This window comes from Pezoporus flaviventris, unplaced genomic scaffold (assembly GCF_033815535.1).
Source record: "Pezoporus flaviventris isolate CSIRO_AGI_PZ_B2104156 unplaced genomic scaffold, CSIRO_AGI_Pfla_v1 ptg000078l, whole genome shotgun sequence".
Taxonomy (NCBI): Eukaryota; Metazoa; Chordata; class Aves; order Psittaciformes; family Psittacidae; genus Pezoporus; species Pezoporus flaviventris.
The window spans coordinates 12,403,916-12,421,382 of record NW_026892626.1 but is presented as its reverse complement, the minus strand read 5'-3'; the positions used below and the strand labels follow the sequence as shown (position 1 = coordinate 12,421,382).

At 37.2% G+C, this 17,467-nt stretch overlaps 1 protein-coding gene across 4 annotated transcripts in view; it reads right to left on the bottom strand.

Moving 5' to 3' along the window:
- TRRAP (transformation/transcription domain associated protein) overlaps positions 1 to 17,467 on the bottom strand; it is a 99,747-nt gene that overhangs the window by 19,457 nt on the left and 62,823 nt on the right. For 2 of the 4 annotated variants that reach the window (XM_061473166.1, XM_061473167.1), the window contains exons 58-64: positions 14,627 to 14,818; positions 9,354 to 9,582; positions 8,872 to 9,137; positions 7,983 to 8,083; positions 5,030 to 5,231; positions 3,360 to 3,524; positions 801 to 891 (exon numbers count right to left, since the gene is read on the bottom strand). In XM_061473166.1, coding sequence (XP_061329150.1) covers positions 801 to 891; positions 3,360 to 3,524; positions 5,030 to 5,231; positions 7,983 to 8,083; positions 8,872 to 9,137; positions 9,354 to 9,582; positions 14,627 to 14,818 — 1,246 coding nt within the window. The remainder of the gene's footprint in view (positions 1 to 800; positions 892 to 3,359; positions 3,525 to 5,029; positions 5,232 to 7,982; positions 8,084 to 8,871; positions 9,138 to 9,353; positions 9,583 to 14,626; positions 14,819 to 17,467) is intronic. The other 2 variants (XM_061473168.1, XM_061473169.1) reach the window with 1 other exon arrangement.

The following is a 17,467-nucleotide window of genomic DNA, read 5'->3' as shown; positions in this document are numbered from 1 at the left end:
ATAATTTAAACCATGTTTTTTTCCTCCCCTTCCTCGCCTTTTTTCCTCTCCTGGGATTCCCAGGAAATCTTATGGGACAAAAGAACAATTAAATTCTGTGCAATCATTTGACATAACAATTCTAAATAGGACTTGGTTTTGGAAAAAAAAAAAGAAGGATCTTACTCATGTACATAATTGTGCAAGTTGCTTCCGTTCTCCCCACTCCCAGACATTCCTTCAAAGCCTAAACTGATTTTATTTCATGTAAACTTAAATGGTCATTTAACTTGAAGATTCACTGTAAAAAGTTATTATGGAGACACGAAGTATAGATTACTCAAAGAAAGCAGTTTATCTCACTTGAGTTACATGAACTCATCTTTTGTTCCATTATTTCTAAAAGCTTGAATCATTTGAAAAGGAGCTAAATGTTGCATGGCTCATGCTTGTAATCAACATTAGCCTAGAATGTACCAGAAAACTATGATGCCTTTCAATCCAAGAATTTTCTACCTGTCCACCAATTCCTAAAGATAAAAATCCAGTAAAGAACACGTGATACTCAGGAAGTAAGGTAATATGAGAACCAAGGAGATGAAACTCTTCTTCTTGGTGATATTTTAGCCAAGAAAATTCAAGACAACTAAGCCTAAATGCAGATTTAATTTTACAGAAACAAATGCAAGGAAAGTTTATCAAGAACTTTTTTCCTTAGACTTGCTAAATTGGTATATTTTCTAGAGTACCCGTTTTCCAAGTAAAATCAGGTGAAACTCAAACCAGTAAGTTACAAAGAGCCCAAACATTATCAAGCTCACCGCTTTTGTAGCGTTCTCGTTGTTCTATCTTCAAGGTCAAATAGAGGGTTCTGATAGGGAAGTAGACAGCTTGGGGATAGACTCTTCCCACCTATTTGGAGATACACATATACATATTTCTCAGTTAAGGAAAACCGATTATAAATCAGCTCAACACATACAGATTCACTCTGTAAATGAGTGAAATTCATAACTATCAGCTCCTTGGTTTAAAAAACAGCTTAGGGAAAACTAGGAAATCTTTAGGTTTCAGTAACAGAAACCTAAAAAGGATGAAACAATAACTCCCTATGCACACTGTTAAGGCATTACCTTATCAGGGCTTCCAGATCATATTGCCTAATAAACCTGGAAACAGACAGAGCACCAGCTGGGCCAGCTCAAAGATCTTATGTACATAATGGAAGAAAACCAGACACGATGACAGCAGTTAGTCTTTAAATTAGGCCACAATTCCCAGCAGGCCCTGTGACACTTGATAAGAAGGCCCATTAGAGAGCAACTTTACTCCACCTAATTATGGCACTTAACGTAATGGTATACCAATTTCACCCAAAAATAAAAGATTTTGTGGCTTCCATTAAAAAAAAAATAAACACAAAAGCCAAACAAAACCCACAGCAAAACCTAGAGAGATCCTAACATTCAGCATCCCCTTTAAAATATGTAGCTCTCAGTTATCTAGTAACTGAAAGTACCACCCACGATAGAGCACATCTTAAGACATGACTAGAGGCTTTTCCAGCCACAATTTTACTAAGTCATGGATTCTTTCTCCATCCAAGTGCGTATGGTAAGTGGTAGAAATTTTGCAATGGCATTTAACTGCTCAGTAATATGATATTTACGGCAGATTGCTATCCTGACACATATTCTTCATGATGCAATTCAAGAATAAATTGTCTGAAGTGAGGTTTAGGTTCTAGTACGTTTTCAAACTAATAATTTTAAGTCAGTAACCCGTAAAATTTTGTACTTTTTACTTTATATTCCCTCTATGGACGTTAAGTTTAAAGGCAAGATAAACAAAAACATCTGTGATATTTATGAACTCCAACTACAGTTAGACTTGTGAGTAGGCACTCACTTCTAAGAACTTTTGTACCCATGTCAACAAATAAAGAGTGTCTACAACTCACTGAAATAAGTTTCTTCTGTCAGCTTCAGAGGACAGCTGAGCACAGTATTGGTGTCAGATAATAGAAACCATACGCATCAGAGATTCTGCCTTAGCTACTGTGCTTTCTTAAACTGTTTGGATGCATGGTCCTTTCAAAGTTTCATTTTCATTTAATGTAGGGAAAGGGAAGGAAACGTATGTATACAGATGGACAAACAAATTTATCTAGATTTGTGTATCAATGCACATACAAGCATACATGGACATGTTCTCTCTCTACAAAAACTGACATTCTCGGAGCTTTGAAAGAAGAAAGATAAGGGATAGTGTAAAAGAAGTTGGCTATCACAGATTCATAGACTACCCTGAGCTGGAAGACAGCCACATGGATCATCAAGTCCGTACCTCAAAAATCAGCAACACTACTACTATGAGAAACTCAGCACAACAGTTGCCCTTTGCCAGTTTTCAAGGAACACTAGAGCATTGCACATAGAAGTGGCCTGGGGCACAGGCTATTGTAAGAGCTTCCTATGTTCACCTGTACAGTAATGAATGAACACCAAAATGCTTCCAGGTTGCACACAAACTAAAACAGAGCTGAAGTTAGACCATGAACAGTTAACATTCCTGAAAACACGATGTTTGAACCCTGTTCACAGTAGGCAATAACAAAACACCATCTAAAAGCACACCAACAGAAAGATGTCACTTCTTCTCCTTTAGCCTACAGACACGCTTAAACTAGCTTTACACTGAGATACCGGTCTATGTTCTACTCTTAGATTCTGCCTCAGAGCAGACAGCAATAGGCAGTAAAATCTTGAAATTCCAAAGCAAGATTAATCAAAACTCACATCTGTCAGTTCAAAGGTACACATCCAGGAAGTCAGTTTCTTCATCTAACTCCCTAAACCTTACCCTTATTTGTCTAATCGTTTGTCATGCTAAACTTAAGTGGAAATTTACAAAGCCCTTTACAAAGGTAATGATTCCTGAGGGTGACAAAGCCTTGTTTTCTCAAAGTCAACGCTAGTAAAAACCAAAGCACTAATGAAATAGTTTGCGTTTTAGTTACTAAAAGCTAACAATTCTTTATCACTACTCCTACGTTACAAGCACTTAACTACATATTTCTTAATGTGTTCTATAATGTTCATCACAAAGCTGCAGTAAACATGATTCCAGAGGGAAAGCTATAATGTCTCATGCACATATGGCACAAAATTTAACTGGATTTAATTTCATTAAGTAACACTTCATAATTTAAAATATTCTACATACAGACAGAAATTACCATTTTTCCACTCATCAAGAGTTGCACACTAACGCATTTTTAAGGCCAGGTATTTTCTTATTTTGCTTTGAAAAACATGTGCATGTCATCTTGAAAACAGGTATTACAGACAATAAAAAAAAATCATTATTATCTTTTGTACCTGACTAATGAGGTTCAGAAGGAGTTTGCCCTCTGAGCCAACCAGGCATGTCAGCAGCTGTGGAATCCAGGCCAACCACTGAATGGGTGGGACACCGATACAGTACTTATCTACTGCATCTGCTAAGGTGTTCTTATCATCATCAAAACTCAGCAGCCAAAGAACCTAAAAGAGAATTTCAAGAGGACATCTCAGCACTTAAAAATCAAGACACAGCAATTATTATGTTGCACAAAACCCCACAGATATTTCACTAATAGTTTTTTTTCTCTTGGAAATAATATTTAAAGGATGAAATTTTTACATCCATTATCCCTAAACCTAAGTGTACTACTTGCTAAGAAACAAGACAGAAAATAACAAAAGAGCATGACTGCATTCCACAGATTGTTTGGGTTTTGCTTTGCCGGTGGGTAGAAAATGAGGCATGTTTATAGAACCTAAAATATGCTATTCAAATAAATTAGCTTAAATGCAAGAACATGAGCATTTCTTTGGGTGTTTTTAATTATTTTAATGTCCACCCCAAGAATAATTTTTCTACAGTTTAATTTAAATGAAAATATATTAAGCACTGACTAAAAATCACTAACAGTTGTGCCACCAGAAAGGGAGAACAATAAACTCCAGAGTGGTATTGAGCCTACCTTTAATCTAAAAAGAAAAATATTTTCTGCATTTGTTTCCTGTTCAAAACAGATGGTCTCCCACAGTCTGTTACCATTTCTTACATTTTCTTCATGAGAGAGTTTAAATATCCCTAAACTGAGCTTGTTTTGGCTGAAATTTTGTTGTATTACGAGACAGAAAAGGCTTATTTGGAATAATTTTCAATACTGAGGTAAAAGTTAATATGAATTATCTATAGTAATGATAAACAGAAATAAAACTATGGTAGTTTTTAAAGGGCCAAAGGATGCCTTTCTGCAAGTAAGAATGAGGATAATCAGGGGGTTGGAGCACCTCCCATATGAAGACAGGCTGAGAAAGCTGGGGCTCTTCAGCCTGGAGAAGAGAAGCTGCATAGAGACCTCACAGCAGCCTTCCAGTATCTGAAGGGGGCCTATAAGGATGCTGGGGAGGGACTCTTCATTAGGGACTGTAGTGAAAGGACAAGGGGTAACGGGTTAAAACTTAAACAGGGGAAGTTTACATTGGCTATAAAGAGGAAGTTCTTGCGAGGGTGGTGAGGCACTGGAATGGGTTGCCCAGGGAGGTTGTGAATGCTCCAACCCTGGCGGTGTTCAAGGCCAGGTTGGAGAGAGACTTGGGGGACATGGTTTAGTGTGAGATGTCCCTGCCCATGGCAGGGGGCTTGGAACTGGATGATCTTAAGGTCCTTTCCAACCCTAACTATCCTATGATTCTATGATTCTGTAAGTATTTCACCACATTATATAGAACAAATGCTGGATGTAATTTGTCCCCTTTCTCCCACAAAACATTCCCTACCTAAATAAAAACCCAGATACCCCAGTGAAGTAGAAGAACCCAAGATGAGTTACATGCAGTGACCCAAGAGCAACCATATGCAGATTTTCTTCCTAAATTAAAGCCTTCTACTAGTAACTAGTACTTCTTTAATTGCACAAATCTGGGCAGTGAACATTATCCCAGCCTTTTTTGAAGGGGTGCAGTTCCAATTCTTTTTTTGAGCATCTAGATCTTACCTTTGCTAAGTACTTTCTTGATTTGCTCTCATTCTGATGACGACAGGCATGCAGGTAGCAAGTAATAGCAGAGACACCCAGGTGAAGCTGACGTTCTTTCACAAAGATATTCTCCAGGTAATCACCCCACATTGCCCATGCTTTCACGAGCACATCATGCATTTGCACAGCTGCAGAAAAAGCTTTGTTTGCTTCTTCAGACCTGCATAATGACAAGAAAGAGTATTAGTTTTATACTAACAAAAGGTTACTAAATTAGATACGACTCAGGTTTCTGCTAGGGTACTCAATTACTTTCTTAATGATATTTTTACATTAGGTTCTCTAGTAAGGTCCCTTTTGACATTTTTGTCTTGGCTTTTCTTAAAGTTCAGCACCTATAAAAGTAAATGCTTCATAACGGAAACACATTACAAGTATTTAAGATCTCTAGATATTCCCTGAAAAAAACCTAAAAAACTTCAGTGCATTACAACTGCAACCCAAGCAATGATATTGTGAGAAAGAAGAACGAATGATAACACAAGAAGAGCAGAAGCAAATGTATAAAAAGAAAAAGTGCTTCTCTGCTGAGCAAACAAGGAGTAGGAAAAAGCAAGATTGGAAGATGTTGCATTACCATTCTTTTCATCTTCCTTAACCATTCTCCCACCAAAGCCATGAAAGGATTTACAAATCAACATGATCTGGAAAAAGTCAGTTCCACATCCCCTCGCCTTTAGGATTTTATTTTTCATCAGGAAAAGTGAAGAAATATGAAGGTTAATCATGTGGTTCTTGGTAATAAAAAGATTATTTGTTTGATACTTCTGAAGTCTTCTCCAGGTTTCCTCAAGTGTTCCTAGTCCAAGATTTGGCACAATTCATCCCAATACATAAACAGCCCTTAAATCCATGTAACTTTTCAGGCGTAACACTAAAGGATGAGAATACTACCACACACACTACTGAAATGAAGAACCTTTTAAAGCATTCCAAGATCCATTATTACTAGAAAGTGCTTCATTTCTGCCTTACAGAATGAGCATTGAAATAAACCATACAAAAGTAATATAATGCTTGTCTGACTGATTTTTAGAAATTAACTGGAATATATTTTTTATATGAAAATATTAGCTTGGAGGATTATAGTGATAAATTAAAAAGACGAGCTATTGAGGCAAAACCATAAAAAGGAAAGCAACTTTGTTGAAGTTTCTATTATTTTCTATTTTATATTGTTACTGGCTTTCAGAGGCTTTCTGTACCCTAGATGGAGGTTCTGAAGTGAACTGCCTCAGCAGCAGCCTGATAGATGACTTTGTATCACTACCTCCCCTTTACAAAAAGGGGACTTTTCGGTAGGTTTTCTTTTCTCCTTCTCTCCAATTCATCATTCTTGACACCTGAGCTGACTTTTTAAAAATGGTTTCTATCACCTTGCTCAGCAAATGGACAGCGCAGGGAGACGCAAGAGCAAAGGTGACCTTTAACTTCCACTTGAGTTGACACACACGTAATCAGTTGTCACGCATTCTCAGCTTCAATGCTGCCATTGGTCCTAACTGTAACCTTCCTAAATTCCTGACCTCAACCACAGTGCTAAAAATGCCTGTATGCTTTTGGATAAGGTTAAGAAACTGTTAGTACATCAGAACCATGTTTTAAACAGAAACCTTTATCCATTCTATCCTGAAAGCACAAATAGAGACAGTTTAACCGCCTTCTACTTTATCTGCATGAATTAAAAAAAAATTAAAAGATGAGGAGGAGGTGGGTCACACTTTCTTCTCTTTCACCTCAACTGGAACTAAGCATGCTTATGGCCATAAGAAAAGCCCACTACACTTTCCATCAAAGTAACTGCATTCTGCCTATTTAAAATTCTCTCTTGTAGCCACAGAAGAAGATATTCATTGTTTCCTGACTTGAAATGCTGTGGGAGGTTGCAGTGTACAGCTTAAAACATGATGGATTTCATTCTGTAAGTGTCCACAATTGTAGTGGCAAAGGAATTATTCCACCCATACACAACATGTAGCACTATTGCAATTATATACCATGCATACTAAAAGTTGTTGAAATCTGAAAGGTTTTTTTGGCATCATCAAATAAAATTTGATTGCTGAAATACCTGTTTACTGAATTAAAGAGAGATGTTCTTCAACGAATAAAATGCCTGACAGCACAAAGCAAAAGTATTACAGAAGTAGATGGGTGAAAGCAAGGCTTGCACCTCAGTGTTTAATTGCTGCAATGCAAGATGTCTCCAAAGCACACCACATTAGTCTTTTCAATTCAATTATCTGAAATGAGTGTGGTACTGCCATATTGCTTCGCACACCAGATTTGTCTAAACACTTCAAACTATGCCACCACACATTTTCCTATGCCTTAACCAGTTGCAGCTATTGAAGGAATATATACAATGACAATGAAAGAGAAGTGACAGAAACAAAGAGGTAAGCTAATTTTGTTTGAGTAGCTGCAAGCTTATAGACTGATTTTTTTTCCTTGGTTTTATATATCATATTTACATTAAAAACATAATTAAAGCAACCTCCTTTGTCAACTACACTAAGACATCAGTTAGACATCAGTTTGCTAAGTACTCACATAACCAGAGAGGGAAAGTATTTAAAGCACGCATCTTACGCTGCAAAGCTCTGGACAAGCCTGTTCTCCCTGCCTCTTCCCTTCTCACCCCTTGAAATAGAAAACTTTTAAAAAATAACTAGTGCAATGTTTGCTCTAACTAGTTCTTTCCTACAACACTTAGAAGTATGAGCAGCCATTGCATCTTCAAGCTGCAATGAACTCTCACCTAAACGTTTACTTTCTTATACAGTTGTGACAAATTTTTAGGCTCGTATAAACATATGGAACAAGTTTCCTGCTCAAATATTGTGTTGAAATACTTCAGCTGCATTTTTCTCTGATGTGTGCTAGTGCCTCTTCCAGCCAACACACTTACTTGTTGATTTGTGCCAAGAACATTCCCTTCAATGCATAAAACTCAGCAGTCATCTCCTTGGTGAAATACTTCAGATTGGTTGATTCAATAACTTCGAGACCCTGTTAAATATATAAGCCTTAGTGAAAAAAGCCTTCTAAAATGAGAGGTTTCATTAAGATGAAAGTGCCATAAAACAAGAGCCAAAACATTCTCTTGAAATTTAAATAGCATGAGTTTCTAGTATTTAATTTTCATTTTAAAAAATCTGGACTGGCAACAATCTTAAGTTTCCACTGGCCTCTACAAAACTATTAGATGCTATAGACAACATTCATGAGGTGATGGGTTATATTTTCCATCTTGTTCTTTTTTTACGTTATATTATTATATATATTATGCTATATTACATTATACTTATAAGGTCCCAGCTTGCTGACCTTGTAATCATGTCAGTGGGATTTGGCTACAGTCACATTTTTTCCTTTCCTTTTAACACATTCCATTTCACTTCAGGTTGCCAGCCTCCATCGCTCATGAGGCAGACACTCAAAACTGACTTAGAGCTCCAGTTAGTCTTGCAACAGTGAAGTTTCTTCCTATTGCAAATAACATATTTTTCAAAGTCTTTTCCATTTATCTATCTTGTAAGATTTCAAAAAACGTATTTCCACTTTACTTTTATGCAGCTAATTTTTAATATAGTCACAGCATTCTGTTTAAAGAGGATAATGACTAGTTTAGACTAACAGCATTACTTAACAGTATAACACTCCATACAGGGGTTTAACACGGCCAATGAAGTTCAGACCCTCTTCTGTATACAGGCAGTTTATTTAAATCTATGTATCTGATGGCCCTTGTAATCCTCCAGGTCCCAACAACAACTTCAGAGATAGAGCTACCATACCTGCATACATTCATTTTTGCCCATGACTCCAGCCAGCTGAAGATAACATTTAACTTGCTGGCGAATCTTCTGAAAGCAGTCCACAATGGGCACAGTTGGAATGGTGTGAATGCGACTCAGTATATCCAGAGCTACGTTGACCAGCCCTTGTTTTCGAGCTATCTTTCCATACTGGATAATAGCCGATGCAGAAGCGTGAACCCCCAACATAGCATTATTGGAACTAGGATCATGCTGAGAACTGTTTTCATATGCAGTTACAATGGCTAGAAATAAAACATGAGATGTCTATCATTATAAATGAAATCATATATACAGCAATACATATGAAATTATGACTTCAGGTAATGAAACACTTAAATGGAAATTGAATAAAAACAAATACTTGGAAAAAAACAACATTCCTGTATGTTTAAATAACAAATGAAAAAAAAAAAAAAATAACGAACTTATTTCAAACAATGTGTTGTCTGGAAAATTACATGATGAATGCATGCTGGACCAGGCAGTTTTACCCTGGTAATGATGCTGTCTCCACATGAAAATGCTGCTCCAGTGGGATAAATCATCTGACACAATAGGTAACCTGTTCCTCCAAGTCTTTACAACAGTCTTCATATCATGTAAGCTGTTGGTCCTCCCCAGATTAGTCGGTTGCAATCCTGCATTTATTTGGGCTGCTTCCTGAAGTTCAATTATCTGTTGTGCTGCCTAGAAAACATTAAACAATATAAGTATAAAAGATGATACAATGGCCAATTTCACTGTTAGAGAAAGGTCTCTATGAATGATGCCACCTTTAAACGACTAAGTAAAGATGAAATTATTTATGCTGGCTTAGTGACCTATCTATTAGCTGTTTAAAAGACCTATAACTAACCTAATCATCAACAAAATAGCAAAACAGTCAGTGAGTTTAACTAGTCCTTGATACTACTAGTCCTTGATAGCATTCAGATGAAAATTCCCTAATCCTCTATTTTGAACTGAAAATGCTTCACAAATTATTCTTCAAATAGCAGTGTTCTGCTTTTAAGAAGAAACAAGCCAAACCAACTAAAAACACACCAAAGGAGAGAGTTTACTTGAATCTACACTTTCTCTTCATCTCCACCCTTTTTCCCACACACATCTATATAGGACAACAGGTTAGAATTTAATTCTAGCACATAGGTTTGCACCTATATGTTGCACCAACTCTCATCATAGAAAAGCACAAGTAAATATATATGCAGTCTACTAAATACAAGAATAAAGTATAAATACTGACTTTAAACAAAAACTTTTAACAGAACTTAACTAGTATAAATTCCCTGCTCGTGCCCTGACTTCTTGACAGAAACTTGTCTCATAGAACGAATTACAGAACCAGGGAATGGTTTGGGTTGGAAGGCACCTTAAAGCTCATCCAGTTCCAACCTCCTGCCACAGGCAGTGACACCTTCCACTAGACCAGGTTGCTCCAAGCCCCGTCCAACCTGACCTTGAACACTGCCAGGGATGGGGCAGCCACAACCTCTCTGAGCAACCTGCTTCAATGCCTCACCTTTTAAAGCCATTCCCTCTTGTCTGATTACTACCTGCCCTTGTCCAAAGCCCCTCTCCATATTTCTTGTCAGTCCCTTTAGGCACTGGAAGCTGCTCTAAGGTCTCCCTGGAGCATTCTCTTCTCTAGGCTGAACAACTCCAACTCTCTCAGCCTGTCTTCATTTAACTCAAATGTACAGAAATACTATCTATGTGCTCCTGAAGGTGTTGTTTTAAGATACTCTGCAAAGACCTTGGCTTTGAGAAGTTACTTAAGTTTAGCATGGTTTTTCACTGACATCTCCTACCCTCAAATTAATAAGACGACCAAACAGAAGATGGCAGTAGTCTCAAACCTACTAAAGGCAGGAGATATTTTATTAAAACTTCAACAACCTGAAAAGGCCCACAAACGTTAATGGAATTTCATTACCTGCAGTACAATAAAACCAATGAAGTATTCTGTAAGCTACCACTTGGCAGATAACAGTTGTATTCATTGTTAATCAACCAACTAAGGTAACTGTTTGGGGGAGAGGGGGAAAAAAGGCAGTCCAAACTGACACAGTGAAATCTCTTGAAACAAAGTAAATTACACGAAGTATTATTTCCCTACAATCATCTCAGTATCAGCTCTCACAATAGCTTAACCTTCAGCCCACACCCATTCATCACATAAATTTAATTTTCTCATGGGTATTTAATCACATACTATCTGATATTAAAAAAAAAAAGTAATTACAGCAGTGCAAATTCACGCTCCATTTGTAACTCTGCCAGTCATGGACTAATTTACCATCTCTTCATGAGGGATATGTACATATTAGATTGTTTTAAAAGCTTGATTTAACTGATATCTGAAACCATTTAAGTACTTTATTTAGCAATCCTAATCCTTTCATGATGCAGATGCTTCCATTCTTAGGGGAGGAAAGACTTCAAATACCAGTGAAAATTTAGCAGGAAGGAATTACTTTCATCAAGAAGATTTCTAGCCCTATTGTATCAGCTCAAACAAATGAAACATTGTACCTATTTGCTTGACAGCTTCCTCTTAATATGGAGAAAACTTCCATATTCATTCACTTTATTTGATGCATCAACTTATATTATACAAATTTGAAGGTATGGGCTGTTGCGGAAACTCTTACCCACAAGTACAGTCATTTTAGTAGAGGTAACTTGGATTATGCAGGTTTAGTTACTTATGAATCACACCAGGCATGACACACAGGGTGAAACAACTAAATTACAAAAGCCAATCAATCAAACAGAACTCAGAAAGCAAGGTTCTCTGCATTTCTACAGATAAGGTTCATCCATAGTCCACGAATACACGTATCCCTGTTACGAGATCACATACAGTGCCCACTGATATTTCCAGAATTTCTCCCCTGGTGATGAAAAGTTCCCTCAACAATAACAAGTACTCATCTTCATCAGGTACATGTTTAGCAGGACACCTAAACGGGAACATAGCCTAAACAGAAAAAGAATGGCATGCTTTGTCCAGATCACATACAGAACACAATCCTGCCTCAGCCCCGCTTTCATGCTCTGGTTCATTTTCACACATGGTTATTTTCAACAAGTTGTTGGAAGCATCTCAAGGCCAAATCCTATTTTTTGAGGATGAATTTAGGTACCTACTTCCATTCAATTATACTTGGCAATAACATCTACTCTCAAAAATTCTCTTACAGTTGCAAAATTCATTATTTACATAATTGAATCCAAGAGAAAGCAAAAAAGGTGTTGATATTTCACACATTTCAAAAGGAAAGAGAAGTCCATTTATGTTATGGTGTAGTATGTGCAAAAGTTGCAAAGGACACAAGTTATACATTTTGTCACCACGTAATACATGTTATTTCATCACAAAAATTAAACAGCATATTCTGTATTATCAGAGTTGTGCCAGCTGCTTCCCCAAAATATTTCCAGAGGAAAAAAGTGGTCTCAAGAGTTCACAAGGTCTTCCTGACAGGATTAGAAACAAGTACTTTTCCCTAATTTTCTAAGTGGACCATTTACAAGTAACATGTATGCCAAAGAGAAAGACTAAAAGCACAAGATTTAAAGACATCTTGTTTTGAAATTGAGTTATCAGTGTTGTGTGAGCAAAATAAAAGATTGCTCACAGCAAAAATAAAGATGTACTTGGTGTATGCACAGCATCATAAAACCAGTTTATGTTTAAATGAAGCTGGAAAGCAGTACATTCTTTACCTCATAATATTTAATGATTTGAGGGCTAAAATACGGCACACTAAAATAAGCACTAAGAACCTGTTTAGCAAAGATGAAAGAAAAGTAATCTTTTATTTTTCTTATTCCGAGCACACTCTTTTAGAGAAACATAAAATAGCATACTCCCTTTTGAGAGGAAAATGCTTTTATGATTCAGAAGCAGCTAACGAGCTCTACCTTCTAGAAATGCATGACAGAGTTAAGAAAAAAAGTCAAAAAACAGCACCAAAAATGTTAGCTTTGCCCATCCTCTGTGTACATACTGGGTTATCTAACTGGAAAGTTACTCATCCTTTGTAAGGCAAGGATTCAAGCATACACAGAAGAGTTTACTTGAACATCAGTGCTGTTAAAAGTCACGTGCAAGACACTGCCATAACTTAACCAGGAAGTATGAAACTCAAGTTACAAACTTCACCCCCTGTTTTAAATGCTCTTGACAAAGAATTAAGCCACTTAAGATTAGGTAACGCTCCACTTTTGTCAGGGCTTTTTTATTTGCTTCTGGGGGAGGTGTCGGGGATTTTGTTTGTTTCTGAAGTTCCTGTAACCCCGAATTCATTAGCTGCCCCTCACTTCATTCTGGACAGGTCAGCTCACTGCTTCACCGACAGAATTCTGCCCCTACTTTAGGGGCCAGCTTCCCTCAAAACTTCATACTTGCTTTGTCCATTTTTCTCCAGAAACCATACAGATCTCTTTCAGATCACAAAGCAGGAAGGCCATAGGGCTCCATGCACTTCTGATCCAAGCAGTCCACTCCTCCACTTCAGCAAAAAGGCCCTTGACAGCGGTTACCATTGACTCAAATCTTCCAGCTGACCTATTCACACAAGTGCTCCACAGACTGGAATTAAAAATTAACCTTTCCAATCAGCGCAGCTAAATGTGGACTCTGTGCACCCACATGCAGACAAGGCACATTACTGAAATGCAGCCTTCTACTCAGACCAAAGATATTTTCTTTCCTGCAGCTAGTATCAGATTAGATAGGGGCAGCAGGTATCATTCTTCCCCACCCACAACATCTTTCAGTCAGTGAAGCAATGTGACTCACCATGGGAATTCTTTTTCCAATGTTATTACAACATTTTAATACAATGTTGAACAGAACCTGCCAAATGAGCTAGCTGCAATGCAAAGACCAATGCAAAAAGCTTTGAGTTAGTTCTATCTAATTAAATCCTCTCTCCAGCACAACTTTTGTACAATTAGCTCCCTGTCCAGTGAGAAATATCATGTACTTAAAGCCTAGATTCCTTCCCACTTTCTTCCCCCGATGCAAATCCCAACACTCGGCAACATAATGTAGAAACTGCAAAGAAAGGTAAGGCTCACACTGGCCTGAACATACAGTATTTTCCCTCAAGCTGGTAGCGCTCACCCAAAAAGTCCCTCACTGACAACAGACTTTTACAGTGTCTGGTTCTTTCACCTTAATGCTAAGGCCACATGGATGTTCAGATCTTGCTTAGCCTGTTGAGAACGCTGATCCTCAAAGAAACAGCAGCAATTCTCAATACACTTTTCCCTTACTGAGGTAACTGTTCGTGCCCTGATTTAAAATGTAACAGTTTGAACTGAAAAGAACACTTAGGTTGTTTCAACATCTCTGCAAATAACTTCATGCAATAATACACCCACCCAACATGGACCTCGCTTTAAAACCCACTGAATCTTCAAGACATCCAAGCACTGCATTGCATTATGCATTAAGCCACAAGAAAAACCTGAGCCATCTGCTCAATTTTTAAATAGCTACCTCTGTATGCCACAAACAGAAGGAATTCAGGTAAAATTATAAAAACTTGAAAAGAAAGCCAAATGAAAATGCAAATTCTGCAACTTTTAACAAAAAAATACCATTACGAAAAATCAATCAATACTACACAGTGAGGTATTTTATGCTTATACTTACTAAAAGTTCTGAAACCTGCTACAGGAAAATAAATGGCAATAAAACCCGTTTCATTCTTACCTGGAGAAGGGGAGTATGGACATGCGAGACTACGTGAGGAAGCCTTCGCCATTCTCGAATGGCTAAACTACTCGCCATCTCCACCAGGCGCTCAATGAAGTTAAGCTGTTGCTCTTCTGGGTGGCAAATTGCTAAGTAACCTCTGTACATGTTCACTTTCCAGGCCATCTCTTTTGGACAACTCAACTCCACCTGTAATGAAAAGGAAAAAAGTCTAGTGAGGACCATTCATACTCAAAAAGCCTTCTTAAGTAGATGCTTGGTTTTATTTTTTATGAAAATTAGCTCATTTTCTTAAAATATCAGACTAAAATATCACGATTTTTGGCATTAGTGGAGTTTCAGCTCTCTTAAAGTTATTGGCAAGGGCAGACGAGCAAATAAATTGCCAATTCAGCACTAGAGCAGAAGTGCCTGAGTACAACCCGCTGTTAGGGTATTTTTACCCTGACAACTGCAGTGCAGCTCAGACAGCTGAGTAAGCTGAAAGCAGTCTTGCAACAGAAGCATGAAGCTCACTGCAAACCAATTCACCCTGGATAAAGAAAAAAGGTGATCCTCAGCAGATAACATACACTACCTCTGAAATGCTTCAGGGACTCCAGCACAAGTAATGTCAACTTCTCACTTAAAAGGATCCCATCCCTGTATGTCAGCACATTATGCTAGCATTATACTTCCTAACTGCCCGCTCTAGGACATTACTAAGCCTGTGAGAATAAACAGTTGATAACTAGGGAAGTAACTAACCTCCCATTTCTGTCAATGTGATCTCCGAGTACAGGGGCAAAGTCAGGTCAATAATCTTAACAATTATTTTAAACCATTCTCTTGAAGTCCTGGAAGAGCAGAAATATGGCAACTAAAAATAGCAAAGTACCTGAACTGTCCTGCAAGGAAACTCTGTGAGTATTTTACAGTAAACTTGTACTTGTCACTAGCTGACACTGCAGGCTTTCAATTTTGAACTTTTCACTTTTCTTTCTTCCACTTTATATCAAACCCTTTATGTTTTGATATGCAACACACAAATCCTTCTGCATTATCTTCTTGTTGATATACTGCATCTTAACCACTACAATTGTTATTTCTGTTATCCTCAACTGACTTTCATGCCTGAACCAGCAACAAGAAACTGCCAGGTAGCAACCTTACACTTACACAGTGAAAATAATCTTTCTTTATTGCATTATCTACTGGATCATTAAACACAAAGGCAATGTGAGCAAATGGAAATGAGACTCAGGTCCTATCAAAGGCCACTCGCTGTTTTAATAGCTCAGCTTTAATAGGTAGATTATTAGAAGTGTTTCACAAAGATTTACAAAAACTGATACTATTTGCCATGCTTTCTGACCTCTTTTGTGAATCAGCCATGGAACCTGGCAAAACCAGCTACATTACAGAATAGCAGTAAAATTGGAGTAGTGAGTATAGCAGCATAGAATCAATTATTCTTTCACAACCTAATTATTTATGCAAACGTGTCCTGACACTTTGACAAGATTCTGAGTAGAGCCACAAAAGCTCCATTTATGGCTTCAGCAGCATCTTCTCCTTCGTAGTTTAGCAAATGTCTCATTACTGAAAATATCTCATTTAATACAACTGCAGCTAAAGCATATCAGCAGTTATCTGCGGTTGTCATTTCCACTCAGCCTGCAAATCTCCAAAACTAGAACCTGTCAGCCATGATCTATTTCATCCTGTTTGAACTGAAGGTTTATAACATACTGTACAATACAGTTCTTATATTAAGCATTAAAGTTTTTTCAAATAATAATATTTCTATAATTAGACACTGAAGTTGCATAAATAGGGCACAAAATACTAATTGCTGTAAAAACAAAAGAAGCTAATTAAAATGTAAATATAACCTATAAGATAATTTTTGTCACATATACAGCTTGCTACTTACATATCGGGCTTCTCATGGGATGATAAAAGATAAAATCCATCTTTAGAAACACTCATTTAATTCAAACCATCAGTACTACAAATATGGAACAAATCTATTTCAAATGTTATAGTAGTTTGACACCCTTAATTTAGGTTCCATCAAAGGATGCTACCTTTAATTAACTGAGCAACTTTTATTGTTCTCATAATTTAGCCTCTAAGGCAAAACATACTGATGCATCCCCCTATTTTCCCTTCTGACAAAAGTGTTACAGCAGAATAAACATACTACATTTAGAAAACATAACAGCATGATTTTTGAGAAAGTACGACACACACAACTCTACATATTTATCATGCAAGACTATGTTGTCACAATTAAGCTGCTTGGTTATTCTGTATATGTGAACTTAGTGCTGCAAGATACTGGAATTAAAGGATGCTCAGCATTTTTCATAATCATGTTTTCTCTTTTGCAATTTGACATGTAATACTATTAACTGGTAGGTATTGGTTCAACACTTAAACACTACTGATAAAACAATAAAACAATAAACCCCAATTAAGTGAGGGACTAATTCTCCTGACTCTCTCAAATACAAAACCCACCACTGCCTAAGGCTCTACTCAGAGCTTTGTTAGTAACATTCTATTGTAAATATCGAGTTCACCACCTTTTTCCGAACTCTGACATCTTTAGGAGAGTAATTCCAGTAACATCACACTACATAGCAACCGTGCAATGAAGATCAGCAAGCTTATTTCCACTTCTGATTTAATGCAATATTCTTGCAATTTGCTCTCAGATAAAAACACCTACCTACATATTTTCCATTGCACCTTTTCAGAAAGTGAGGGTGTCATTTACAGCATGTCTGCCATGCCATTTAAACGTGATTCACACAATAAAAATGTTTATGAACACTTGGAAAGAACAAAAGA